Source organism: Bufo bufo, chromosome 6, assembly GCF_905171765.1.
Source record: "Bufo bufo chromosome 6, aBufBuf1.1, whole genome shotgun sequence".
NCBI lineage: Eukaryota > Metazoa > Chordata > Amphibia > Anura > Bufonidae > Bufo > Bufo bufo.
The window spans coordinates 23,425,520-23,439,817 of NC_053394.1; the positions used below are offsets into that span (position 1 = coordinate 23,425,520).

General features: G+C 49.8%; 1 protein-coding gene across 1 annotated transcript in view; it reads left to right on the forward strand.

Annotated features, from left to right (window-relative positions):
- Positions 1–14,298, forward strand: part of MFAP5 (microfibril associated protein 5) — a 29,215-nt gene that overhangs the window by 3,135 nt on the left and 11,782 nt on the right. Inside the window, exons 2-3 of the mRNA XM_040437720.1 lie at positions 6,190–6,249; positions 6,380–6,421. Of these exons, the coding sequence (XP_040293654.1) occupies positions 6,192–6,249; positions 6,380–6,421 (100 nt within the window). The 5' untranslated portion in view covers positions 6,190–6,191. The remainder of the gene's footprint in view (positions 1–6,189; positions 6,250–6,379; positions 6,422–14,298) is intronic.

A 14,298-nucleotide genomic window follows, 5' to 3' on the forward strand; every position in this document is an offset into this window, starting at 1 on the left:
AGTACCCTTTATAGAGCCACAATGCCTCAGTGTCAGCCACAGTGCCCTTTATTGAGCCACAATGCCTCAGTGTCAGCCACAGTGCCCTTTATTGAGCCACAATGCCTCAGTGTCAGCCACGGTGCCCTTTATTGAGCCACAATGCCTCAGTGTCAGCCACAGTGCCTTTTATTGAGCCACAATGCCTCAGTGTCAGCCACAGTGCCCTTTATTGAGCCACAATGCCTCAGTGTCAGCCACGGTGCCCTTTATTGAGCCACAATGCCCCAGTGTCAGCCACAGTACCCTTTATAGAGCCACAATGCCTCAGTGTCAGCCACAGTGCCCTTTATTGAGCCACAATGCCTCAGTGTCAGCCACAGTGCCCTTTATTGAGCCACAATGCCTCAGTGTCAGCCACGGTGCCCTTTATTGAGCCACAGTGCCTCAGTGTCAGCCACAGTGCCCTTTATTGAGCCACAATGCCCCAGTGTCAGCCACAGTGCCCTTTACTGAGCCACAATGCCTCAGTGTCAGCCACAGTGCCCTTTATTGAGCCACAATGCCCCAGTGTCAGCCACAGTGCCCTTTATAGAGCCACAATGCCCCAGTGTCAGCCACAGTACCCTTTATCGAGCCACAATGCCTCAGTGTCAGCCACAGTGCCCTTTATAGAGCCACAATGCCCCCAGTGTCAGCCACAGTGCCCTTTATAGAGCCACAATTCCCCAGTGTCAGCCACAGTGCCCTTTATTAAGACACAATCCCCCAGTGTCAGCCACATTGCTGTTTATTGAGCCACAATGCCCCAGTGTCAGCCACATTGCTGTTTATAGAGCCACAATGCCCCAGTGTCAGCCACAGTGCCCTTTATAGAGCCACAATTCCCCAGTGTCAGCCACAGTGCCCTTTATTAAGACACAATCCCCCAGTGTCAGCCACATTGCTGTTTATTGAGCCACAATGCCCCAGTGTCAGCCACATTGCTGTTTATAGAGCCACAATTCCCCAGTGTCAGCCACAGTGTCGTTTACTGAGCCACAATGCCCCCAGTTTCAGTGACAGTGCCCTTTATTGAGCCACATTGCGCCCAGTGTCAGCAACAGTGCTGTTTACTGAGCCATAATGCCCCCAGTGTCAGCTACAATGCCCTTTACTGAGCCTTAATGCCCCAGTGTGAGCCACAGTCCCCTTTACTGAGCCACAATGCCCCAGTGTCAGCGACAGTGCTGTTTATTGAGCCACAATGCCCCAGTGTCAGCCACAGTGCCCTTTATTGAGCCACAATGCCCCAGTGTCAGCCACAGTGCCCTTTATTGAGCCACAATGCCCCAGTGTCAGCCACGGTGCCCTTTATTGAGCCACAATGCCTCAGTGTCAGCCACAGTGCCCTTTATTGAGCCACAATGCCCCAGTGTCAGCCACGGTGCCCTTTATTGAGCCACAATGCCTCAGTGTCAGCCACGGTGCCCTTTATTGAGCCACAATGCCCCAGTGTCAGCCACAGTGCCCTTTATAGAGCCACAATGCCCCAGTGTCAGCGACAGTGCCCTTTATTGAGCCACAATGCCCCAGTGTCAGCCACAGTGCCCTTTATAGAGCCACAATGCCTCAGTGTCAGCGACAGTGCCCTTTATTGAGCCACAATGCCCCAGTGTCAGCCACAGTGCCCTTTATAGAGCCACAATGCCCCAGTGTCAGCCACAGTGCCCTTTATTGAGCCACAATGCCCCAGTGTCAGCCACAGTGCCCTTTATTGAGCCACAATGCCCCAGTGTCAGCCACAGTGCCCTTTATTGAGCCACAATGCCCCAGTGTCAGCCACAGTGCCCTTTATTGAGCCACAATATCCCAGTGTCAGCCACAGTGCCCTTTATTGAGCCACAATGCCCCAGTGTCAGCCACAGTGCCCTTTAATGAGCCACAATGCCTCAGTGTGAATCACAGTGCCCTTTATTCAGCCTTAATGCCCCAGTGTCAGTGACAGTGCCCTTTATTGTGCCACAATGTCCCCAGTGTCAGCTACAATGCCCTTTACTGAGCCACAATATCCCAGTGTCAGCCACAGTCCCATTTACTGAGCCGCAATGCCCCTAGTGTCAGCCACGGTGCCCTTTACTGAGCCACAATGCCCCCAGTGTCAGCCACAGTGTCCTTTATTGAGCCACAATGCCCCCAATGTCAGCCATAGTGGACTTTATTGAGTTGCAAGCCTCCCAGTGTCAACCACAGTGCCCTTTATTGAGCCACATTGCCCCCAGTGTCAGCCACAGTACCCTTTATAGAGCCACAATGCCTCAGTGTCAGCCACAGTGCTGTTTATTGAGCCACAATGCCCCAGTGTCAGCCACAGTGCCCTTTATTGAGCCACAATGCCCCAGTGTCAGCCACAGTGCCCTTTATAGAGCCACAATTCCTCAGTGTCAGCCACAGTGCCATTTACTAAGCCACAGTGCCCTTTATTGAGCCACAATGCCCCAGTGTCAGCCACAGTACCCTTTATAGAGCCACAATGCCTCAGTGTCAGCCACAGTGCCCTTTATTGAGCCACAATGCCTCAGTGTCAGCCACAGTGCCCTTTATTGAGCCACAATGCCTCAGTGTCAGCCACGGTGCCCTTTATTGAGCCACAATGCCTCAGTGTCAGCCACAGTGCCCTTTATTGAGCCACAATGCCTCAGTGTCAGCCACGGTGCCCTTTATTGAGCCACAATGCCCCAGTGTCAGCCACAGTACCCTTTATAGAGCCACAATGCCTCAGTGTCAGCCACAGTGCCCTTTATTGAGCCACAATGCCTCAGTGTCAGCCACGGTGCCCTTTATTGAGCCACAATGCCCCAGTGTCAGCCACAGTGCCCTTTATAGAGCCACAATGCCTCAGTGTCAGCCACAGTGCCCTTTATTGAGCCACAATGCCTCAGTGTCAGCCACGGTGCCCTTTATTGAGCCACAGTGCCTCAGTGTCAGCCACAGTGCCCTTTATTGAGCCACAATGCCCCAGTGTCAGCCACAGTGCCCTTTATAGAGCCACAATGCCCCAGTGTCAGCCACAGTACCCTTTATCGAGCCACAATGCCTCAGTGTCAGCCACAGTGCCCTTTATAGAGCCACAATGCCCCAGTGTCAGCCACAGTACCCTTTATAGAGCCACAATTCCCCAGTGTCAGCCACAGTGCCCTTTATTGAGCCTTAATGCCCCAGTGTCAGCTACAATGCCCTTTACTGAGCCACAATATCCCAGTGTCAGCCACAGTCCCCTTTACTGAGCCGCAATGCCCCTAGTGTCAGCCACAGTGCCCTTTACTGAGCCACAATGCCCCAGTGTCAGCCACAGTGTCCTTTATTGAGCCACAATGCCCCAGTGTCAGCCACAGTGCCCTTTATTGAGCCACATTGCCCCCAGTGTCAGCCACAGTACCCTTTACTGAGCCACAATGCCACAGTGTCAGCCACAGTGCCCTTTACTGAGCCACAATCTCTGTGTCTACCACTGTGCCCTTTTTTCAACCACAGTGCCCTCTATTGAGCCACAATGCCCCTAGTGTCAGCCACAGTGCCCTTTATAGAGCCACAATATCCCAGTGTCAGCCACAGTGCCCTTTATAGAGCCACAATGCCCCAGTGTCAGCCACAGTGCGCCTTTATAGAGCCACAATGCCTCAGTGTCAGCCACAGTGCCCTTTATAGAGCCACAATGCCTCAGTGTCAGCCACAGTGCCCTTTACTGAGCCACAATATCCCAGTGTCAGCCACAGTGCCCTTTACTGAGCCACAATCTCTGTGTCTGCCACTGTGCCCTTTTTTCAACCACAGTGCCCTCTATTGAGCCACAATGCCTCAGTGTCAGCCACCGTGCCCTTTATTGAGCCACAATGCCCCAGTGTCAGCCACAGTGCCCTTTATTGAGTCAGAATGCCCCCAGTGTCAGATTTAGGTGCTGCAAATCCTCAGCGTTTTACAGCAACAGCAAAAAGCAGGAGATTATAAGATATCTCTTCCACACGCTGCCAAAAAAATCTGCTGCATAAATTGACCGGCGGTGTGGATGAAGTCCAGGATGTGCTGCGGATATCAACCGCAGATTTCAGCCTTTGAAATCTGCAACAAAATCCATGACAAATCTGCACATGCCTATTTGGGTTTCAGTGCAGACCACTCTGCAGACATTCTGCCCCCTTGTGGACGTACCCTGACAATCCCTATACCTGCCGTTAGTGGATGTCTCCTCTATAAGAGACCAGGAAAGCCTATTATTCCAGGCTTTTTTTCTTAAAGGGGAAATGCTGTATTATATGTAGACTTCCAGGCATGACTGCCGCCATCTATTATACATGACTTCTCATGAATAGATACAGTATAAAACAATCCTCTGCTCTCACTTTCTGGCTCCCAGGCAGCTTGGCATGAAGCCCAGGTGCTCTGTAATAAGATGCGGTCTTGTTCATGCATTCTTGATTGTGTTCTCACTGGTTCCACCTCACGAACCAGCATTTCCTGAAAAGCACATGTTAGTAACCAGGTGACATTCTCTACCTAAGGGTCCCCCAATGCTAATAGCTTGTGGGCCACATGAGACTCGGTGAGGGAAATGCCCTGCTGGTTTACCTGGCAACTATCCAAGTGCGACTATCTAAGAACCTGTTTTCCAAGGGTCCAGGTACCATTTTTCTTCTTGTCTAAGGCTGTAGTAGAACCCGTAGTATGATGGCATTGGCTCACAAGGGGCACTTACATACAGTGTATTTGGAAAGTTTTCAGGCCCTTTCACTTTCTTCACATTTTCTTCTGTTGCTCCTTGTGCGGAAAAAAAAATCCCTATAATTCTGAACTCATTCCCTCATAATGTGAAATGGTCTACAGAATTTTAGAAATTTTTGCAAATTTATTAAAAAGGAAAAACTAAAATCTGGCCTGGACATAAATATTCAGCCCCTTTGCTATGAGACTTGACATTTAGCACTGGGGCCTCCCATTTCTCTGGATCATCTTAGAGATGTTCCTACACCTTGATTGGAGTCACCTGTGGTAAATTCAGTTGATTGGACATGACGTGGAAAGATTCAGCCCTGTCCATATAAGACCTCACAGCTGACAATGCATCAGAGCAAAGACCAAGCCATGAGGAGGAAAGAGCTTCAGACCTCCACCAATCTGTGGGGTGGCCAGAAAGAACCTTCTCCTCAGTGAAAGACATGAAAGCCGCCTGAAGTTTACAATAAAATCATCTAACTCAGACTGAAAAACAAGATTCTCTGGTCTGAAGAAACCAAGATTGAACTTTTTGGCCTCAATTCTAAGTGTTGTGTCTGGAGGAAACCAGGAGCCGCTCATCACCTGCCCAGTTCTATCCCTATAGAGAAGCATGGTGGTGGCAGCGTCATGCTGGGAGGAGAGGGAGACTGGTCAGGGGTGGAGCAAAGTACAGAGATATTCTTAATGAAAACCTGATCCAGAGAGCTTTGGACCTCACAATGGGCCGAAGGTTCACCTTCCAACAAGACAATGATCCTAAGCACACGGCCAGGACAACACAGGAGCGGCTTCCTTGAAGGGACCCGACCAGAGCCCTGAACCCAATGGAACATCTCTGGAGACACCTGAAAATGGCTGTCCACTGACGGCCCTCGTCTAACCTGATAGAGCGTGAGAGGATCTGCAGAAAATCCCCAAATCCAGGTGTGCAAACCTTTTGGCATCATCCCCAAGAAAACTGGAGGCTGTAATCACTGCCAAAGGGGCTTCAACAATGTCCTGAGTAAAGGGTGTGAATACTTATGTCCATGTGAGAAATTAGTTTTTCCTTTTAAATAAATTAACAAATATTTAAAAAAAAAAAATTTCAGTTTCTAATTATGACGAACTGGGTGCAGAATGATGGAGAAAATATATTTTTTATTTTAGCACAAAGAGCAAAATGTGAAAAAAGTGAAAGGTCTGAAGACTTTCTGAATGCACTGCAGCACTGTTAAAGGGGCAGATGACTTTTGGCTGTGGAGACAATGTTACTGGCCTGATTATTTGGGCTTTGAAGGCCCCGCCCCATCACTTTTGAAAAGTAGAATGCAAAACGGTTTAAATTATGCCGCAAATGTGGCGTTCTCCATAATTTGAGACTTTTTTTTATGCCACAGAATTGGCCGCTCACTGTATGTGGTGTTTTTTGGGTGTTTTTTTTTTGCTTGCCTTTTACTCGTCGTCTCTTCTCCACAGAGATGCCAGGACTGAACAGTTGCTATTGCTGCTTGTTGCTTCTTGCAGTTTTGGCTGTCGGTGAGTATTACGATTATTATCACTGCAGACTTCAGCACACTGGATACCGAGGTATTGTGTACCTCATGCCTCAGTGAGGTCATTTTTATTGTATGACATAATGATGGTTTTGCCTCTTTATGTCCCGCAGTGCTACCAGCTCTGGGGAATGTGGTCGTCCGGAGAAATTCTGGTGAGTTTGATGTCTGCCGTGAATTGTAGACGTCTCTTTGGTTCATCCATCCCGCAGTAGGTGCGATGACCTTGTCAAGTTTCTGGGGACTTTTTTAATGCACATTTAAGATTCCCAGAGGCAAAACTTTAAGCCTCCCCTATACCAACTTTTAAGCTTAATCTAATGCAAGATGCCTGCTGAGACTTGAGACTGCGCTCTTTCATGCCTTCCCTGTCTTAAAGGGAATCTGTCACCTGCTTTAACCATTTGTAAGCTGGCACCATCGCTATGTGGACTAAAGTACCTTGTTTCCAGCAGTCTTCTTTTTACTTGATTTCGTTTTGTAGTTTTGATATAAAAGCGCTTTTTCTGATATGCTAATTAGGGTCCAAGGAGCCCAGAGGGGCGTTTTTTTCCCTCTCCGGAGCCCAGTGACGCCCCCCTGCAGTGCCCAGCCCGCCTTAATTTGAATTCCAAGAATGCCTCCTGATCATCAGATAACCTCCCACAGCCCGGAAAATGGTTCCGCCCCCTCCGCACGTCATATTCTACCTTATAGAAATGCCCCGTCCTTCTTCCTGTCTGCGGCCAGAAAACTCGCGCAGGCGCAGTACCGCCTGCGGCCTGCGCCTGTGCGATCATCAACCTCCTGAGGGCAGCAGCCTCAAAAGTCTCACTGGGCATGCGCCGAGCCCAGTGATGTGACCTGAGCGCTGCTGCCCTCAGGACGTTGATGATCGCGCAGGCCGCAGACGGTACTGCGCCTGCGCGAGTTTTCGGGCCGCAGACAGGAAGAAGGACGGGGCATTTCTATAAGGTAGACTATGACGTGGGGAGGGGGCGGAACCATTTGCCGGGCTGTGGGAGGTTATCTGATGATCAGGAGGCATTCTTGGAATTCAAATTAAGGCGGGCTGGGCACTGCAGGGGGGCATCACTGGGCTCCGGAGAGGGAAAAAAACGCCCCTCTGGGCTCCTTGGACCCTAATTAGAATATCAGAAAAAGCGCTTTTATATCAAAACTACAAAACGAAATCAAGTAAAAAGAAGACTGCTGGAAACAAGGTACTTTAGTCCACATAGCGATGGTGCCAGCTTAAAAATGGTTAAAGCAGGTGACAGATTCCCTTTAAGTAATTGCAAGTTCAAGGCACCTATGGAGACTAACAAAAAATAAAAAACATTAAAAATTAAAAATAAAATTATGTCAATAATAATAATCATGTAAATCATTTTACAGTTTCTCATTGCGTTATATGGAACATTAAATAATGGTGCCGCTAAAAAAATACCGTTCGCCCCAGAAAAAAAAGGCTCAGACGGCTCTGTGAATGGAAAATTTAAAAAAAAAAAGTTCTGGCTCTCGGAAGGCGGGGGGAGGAAAAACAAAGACATGCTGACATCTGGTGGACAATTTTAAAATTGCATTTCATAGTTAATATCCAGCGAATTTTGTACGATGGAGATTAGAACTAATTTGTTAACCCCTTGTATGCAGCAATCCCTTTGCAACTAGGGACAATGCAATCCTTGTGTGATCTGACGTACCTTGCATAGGCTGGGGTTACAGGGCGACGTCAATTGCTGCAAAGTGTCCAAAGTTGTGGATGAGCTTGTCCCAGTCCAAAACGAGAAATGGGATTGGCCCCAGGGAAGGGAAATGTCATCACTGGTGCACACTCTACTGATCCATAATATATGTGCAGAGGATGGGAGTGGTGGTTGTGGCCCTGAGAGGGGTGCTGCAACTCACAGTTCACAGTGGCAGTTTTCCCTCCGGTACTCCCTGGGGCCATGCATTGAATGGAGGGCACACCCTTTCTTCCCTTGGGGCACACCCTGCTATTGGGGCTCCTGACAGTGAACAGTTTGACTGGGTGCAAGGCAGGGATGCGGTTGGAGAGGGTCAGCCGCTGTACGTGGAGTCAATAACCAGGTCGCGGGTTGCAATAAATAAAGTCTTTCATTACCGACTTGAAGATGGGAGTAGTAGTGCACAATGCAGACTTCTCCCAATAACAGTCTATAGGCAGCAACAATGATGGTAGTTGTAGTTAGGGCTGAAGCAATTACTTGATTGAATCGAGTAATTCGACACCCAAAAAATCCTTGATGCAAATTTTTTGCACTGAGGATTCGTTTGTGTCAGATGAACAGGGAGCGTGAGTGAAGCGCTTGCTATTACTCGCCGCTCCGTGGTCACCCGCCGCCCCGAACCGCACTTTCCTCCTGACACATCGTCAGGATATAGTGCACGTAAGCGCGCAATATGACCCGACACTGTGTGACGTCAGGTCCCAGTGCAGCGCGCAGAGAAGATGAGCATGAGGATGAGCTGTGGAGCAGCGCCCCTACAGGAGAGGTGAGTATTTTATATGACTGGCGCTAGGGAAAGGGCTAGGAGGAGGAGATGGTGGCACTGGGGGGCACCTGATGGCACTGGGGGCAAGCTTGTGGCACTGGGGGGGCAAGCTGATGGCACTGGGGGGAACCTGGTGGCACTGGGGAACAGCTGATGGCACTGGAGGGGGAGCCTGAGGGCATGGGGGGGGGGGAGCTGATGGCACGGGGGGGGGGGGGCTGATGAGTTTTTATAAAGAAAAATGTTATTTTAATTATCTTTATGTTGTGAACAGCTGATGACACTGGGGGGAACCTGGTGACACTGGAGGACAGCTGATGGCACTGAAGGGGCAGCTGATGGCACTGGGGGGGGAAGCTGGTGGCACTGGGGGGGGAAGCTGGTGGCACTGGGGGAACCTGGTAGCACTGAGGGCGCAGCTGATGGCACTGAGGGCGCAGCTGATGGCACTGAGGGGGCAGCTGGTGGCACTGGGGGGCAAGCTGATGGCACTGGGGGGGAACCTGGTGGCACTGGAGGACAGCTGATGGCACTGATGGGGCAGCTGATGGCACTGGGGGAACGTGGTGGCACTGGGGGGCAGTTGATGGCACTGAGCGGGCAGTTGATGGCACTGAGGGGGCAGCTGACGGCACTGAGAGGGCAGCTGATGGCACTAGGGGGGAGTCTGAGGGCATGGGGGGGGAGCTGATGGCACGGGGGGTGGGGCTGATGAGTTTTTATAAAGAAAAATGTTATTTTTATGTTATTAGAGTACTCGATTACAAAAATAGTGGCTCGCTGTAGCCCTAGTTGTAGTTCTCCCTGTCTCTTCCTCTAAGGACACTTTGCAGTCTCTCATCAGAACTGCAGTTAGATCCTTGTTAACTCTTTGTGCAGTTCCGAGGCAGGGGGGGGGGGGGTGCCGACTTTACATACAGATGGCCGGTCTCTTTCAAAGTTTGGTAGGTGCCAAAGCAATATACCTTTCCACAGCAGTAAAGTCTCTTGAGCCATAAACATGCGAATACCTTGCAAGGCCTGTTAGGTTTTGGACCTTCTTATCTCCTGCTCTGAGGGGTACTGAGTTTCATCCTTTGCAGCTGCAGTTCCAGAGATGAAGGTTCTCTGAACTTGGGCCTAGATAACAGGAGCTTTCACACACACACACACACACACACACACACACACCGGTCTTCTCCTTTGCTCAGCTCAAACTAGCAGCCTCACTAACTAACCAGGGGTGGACCCGGTCAACCACCCTAGCAACCTAAAGAGTCTGCATATTTTATTTACTTTTTTTAAACTGTTTGGTTACCTATACTTTGTTATTAAGTATATAAGACACAATAAATCGCAACATTTAACTTTTATCTCAATAACATTTCAGTAGCAGCAATTAACCCTTTGCAGTAGTCCTTCTGGGGTGCTGCATATGACACTGTGACGGCGTCGCTCACATTATCCTGGAGCTGTCCCTTGTGCTGCACAGTATGTTGGCAAGAGGAAATCACTTACATATGTTAAACTACAAAAAGTTACCACCAGGGGGCAGTATGTGTAGCCAGCACAATCCCTGGCAGCGCCAGCTCAGCAGAATGTAATGATGCCTTCCTCTTAGCGATCCGTCGCTTCATTCTGGAGAAAATGGTCTCCTGGTCACCTTCTCAGTTTATAAGAATTAAACATGCATGTTCCGTACGCTCTCCTCTTCACTGTGTGCGGATGGGGTATTGTAGTTTTGTGGTGATGTCATTGAGAACGGGAGGGGGGGGGGGGGATTAACAGGGCAGTAGTTTTGCTATTACAGTGCCTACAAAAATTGCTGACACGCTGGACATCTTTTCACTAAGATTATGACTGCATCTGTCAGCAGGATCAACCTTTTTAAAAATATGCATGCTGCCTGATAGGGTTGATCCTGCTCATTAAAACGATACTGTCTTGTGAAAACCGGAGGACCTGAAGTGCACCGAAGGGCTAGGCTCCTCACCTTGGTGCACTGAAGCAGTTGTTTCTCAGAAACGATTTTCACAAGACAAGTATCATTTTCATAAGCAGGATCAGCACTACCAAGCAGTATGCCTCATTGAGTAGGGTTGCTCCTGCTGAGAGGTGCTCTTTAAAGGAACACTTTAGAAGAACAATATTCACCATGCTATGCCTAGTGCAGAGGCTGAGGGGTGCAGAAGAGCAGCCACAAACAGCAGAGTGATGACCCCTGCGCCGCAGGCTGCCCCTCGGGGTGATATTTACGCCACAGACACTTCTTGTGTTGCTGGATATTTCTGCATTCCTTTAGTATATTTTGGTATGTTAAAGGAGTTGTCCATCTTTTATTAAGTGATGGTCTATCCTCAGGTTAGGCCGTCACTAGCTGATCAGCGGGGGGTCCGATACCTCAAATCTCTGTCGATCCGCTCAGGGGCGTAGCTAGAAATGCATGGGCCCCATAGCAAAAAAAATGTATGCCCCCCCCCCCCCCCGTGCCATCCACAGATCCCCCTCCCCTAAATAGTGCCATCCACAGATCCCCCTCCCCTAAATAGTGCCATCAACAGATCCCCCTCCCCTAAATAGTGCCATCCACAGATCCCCCTCCCCTAAATAGTGCCATCCACAGATCCCCCTCCCCTAAATAGTGCCATCCACAGATCCCTCTCCCCTAAACAGTGCCATCCACAGATCCTCCTCCCCTAAACAGTGCCATCAACAGATCCCCCCTCCCCTAAACAGTGCCATACACAGATCCCCCTCCCCTAAATAGTGCCATCCACAGACCCCCCTCCCCTAAATAGTGCCATCCACAGGTCCCCCTCCCCTAAATAGTGCCATCCACAGATCCCCCTCCCCTAAATAGTGCCATCAACAGATCCCCCTCCCCTAAATAGTGCCATCCACAGATCCCCCTCCCCTAAATAGTGCCATCCACAGATCCCCCTCCCCTAAATAGTGCCATCCACAGATCCCCCTCCCCTAAATAGTGCCATCCACAGATCCCCCTCCCCTAAACAGTGCCATCCACAGATCCTCCTCCCCTAAACAGTGCCATCAACAGATCCCCCCCTCCCCTAAACAGTGCCATCCACAGATCCCTCTCCCCTCAATAGTGCCATCCACAGATCCCCCTCCCCTAAATAGTGCCATCCACAGATCCCTCTCCCCTCAATAGTGCCATCCACAGATCCCCCTCCCCTAAATAGTGCCATCCACAGATCCCCCTCCCCTAAATAGTGCCATCCACAGATCCCTCTCCCCTCAATAGTGCCATCCACAGATCCCCCTCCCCTAAATAGTGCCATCCACAGATCCCTCTCCCCTCAATAGTGCCATCCACAGATCCCCCTCCCCTAAATAGTGCCATCCACAGATCCCCCTCCCCTAAATAGTGCCATCCACAGATCCCTCTCCCCTCAATAGTGCCATCCACAGATCCCCCTCCCCTAAATAGTGCCATCCACAGATCCCCCTCCCCTAAATAGTGCCATCCACAGATCCCTCTCCCCTCAATAGTGCCAGCCACAGATCCCCCTCCCCTAAATAGTGCCATCCACAGATCCCTCTCCCCTCAATAGTGCCATCCACAGATCCCCCTCCCCTAAATAGTGCCATCCACAGATCCCCCTCCCCTAAATAGTGCCATCCACAGATCCCCCTCCCCTAAATAGTGCCATCCACAGATCCCCCTCCCCTAAATAGTGCCATCCACAGATCCCTCTCCCCTAAATAGTGCCATCCACAGATCCCCCTCCCCTAAATAGTGCCATCCACAGATCCCCCTCTCCTAAATAGTGCCATCCACAGATCCCCCTCCCCTAAACAGTGCCATCCACAGATCCCCCTCCCCTAAATAGTGCCATGCACAGATCCCCCCTCCCCTAAATAGTGCCATACACAGATCCCCCCTCCCCTAAATAGTGCCATACACAGATCCCCCTCCCCTAAACAGTGCCATCCACAGTATCAGGTGCCTCCCCCCCCCCCCCATGTGCCAGTCAGTATCAGGTGCCCCCCCCTCCAGTATCAGGTGCCAACCCCCCCCCCCCCACGTGCCAGTATCAGGTCAGGTACCAACCCCCCTCCCCCCATGTGCCAGTATCAAGTGCCCCCCGCTCCCCCCATGGCAGTAACAGTCGGGTATTAAAAAAATAAATAAATAAACACTTCTACTTACCTCCATGTCAGCGATGCGATGCAGCCTCTTCCTGTGTCCCGCCCTGTATGTCCATATATGGAGTCAGTGCTTGTATTTCAGAAAAGGTTTCTGCTGGGATTCGAACCCACAACCTTCTGTATCAGAGGCAAAGCATCTAACCACTAGACCATAAGAACCACCTTGCTGCTGACTGAAAAATTATGAGACTTCTACTGTTATAGCTGGCTAAGTGTACATCTATACACATGACAGCTGCTCATTTATAGAGATATAGCAGAGCTGAGTGTGCTGGGATAGCTGTCATATAGAGATATAGCAGTTCTGGGTGTGTTGGGGCAGCTGTCATGTGTATAGTTGTACACTTAGCCAGCTATAACAGTAGAAGTGTCAAATTTTTTCAATCAGTTGCAATGCCTCCTTTATGGTTGTGAGGGTAAATGCTTTGCCTCTGATACACTGATACGAATCCCAGATACATCAGGAGACTTTAGAATACAGTAAGATTAGATCACATTAGCGAGGGGGCCTGAACATTAAGACCGCTGCTGTGAAGGGGGCCCTGAACATTAAGACATCGATATTTAACTAACTTGAAAATAAACTGTCGGGCCCCGAAGCAGCTGCTTCCCCGGTAGTTACGCCACCTCCTGGCTGCCTGTGTGTAGTGTCTGTGTGTGTTAATAAAAAAAAAAAAAAACTGAATGCGGTCGGACGGGCCCCCAGTGGCGTAGGGCCCGATAGCCACTGCTATGGTTGCTATGGCGATCCCTACGCCACTGGATCCGCTCCAGCCCTGGATCGAGTGCGCTGAGCTCGGCACTGCGGCGCTGCTCCCTTTGACCTCAATGGGATGTTTTGTAGAGATAATATCTACCCAGGAACCTGTACCGCCAGTTATTTCAGACTATTCTCTGGAAAATTTTGACATGTTGTTTTTTTCCACTAATACCCCTGTGTGGTCTAGTGATAGAATAGCCCCATATTGGGCCGGGGTGAAATGTACAACGCCAAAAGATCGTTAGATTAAGTTCTCAGATATGTGTGTGCTGTTACCAGTGGCTGAAGCTAGTTCTTGTGTATCATGAGGAAGATACTGTCCTGATTTGTACACGCCATCCTGCAACTTGCACAAAATATCAGGATGCTTTACTGATTTGGGCACACCATCCTGCAAGCTTTACTAGATATCAGAATGCTGTACTGATTTGTACACGCCATCCTTTAACTTGTACAAAATATTAGGATGCTGTACTGATTTATACACGCCATCCTGTAACTTGTACAAAATATTAGGATGCGTACTGATGTGCGCACACCATCCTGCAAGCTTTACTAGATATCAGAATGCTATAGTGATTTACGCACACCATCCTGCAAGCTTTACTAGATATCAGGATG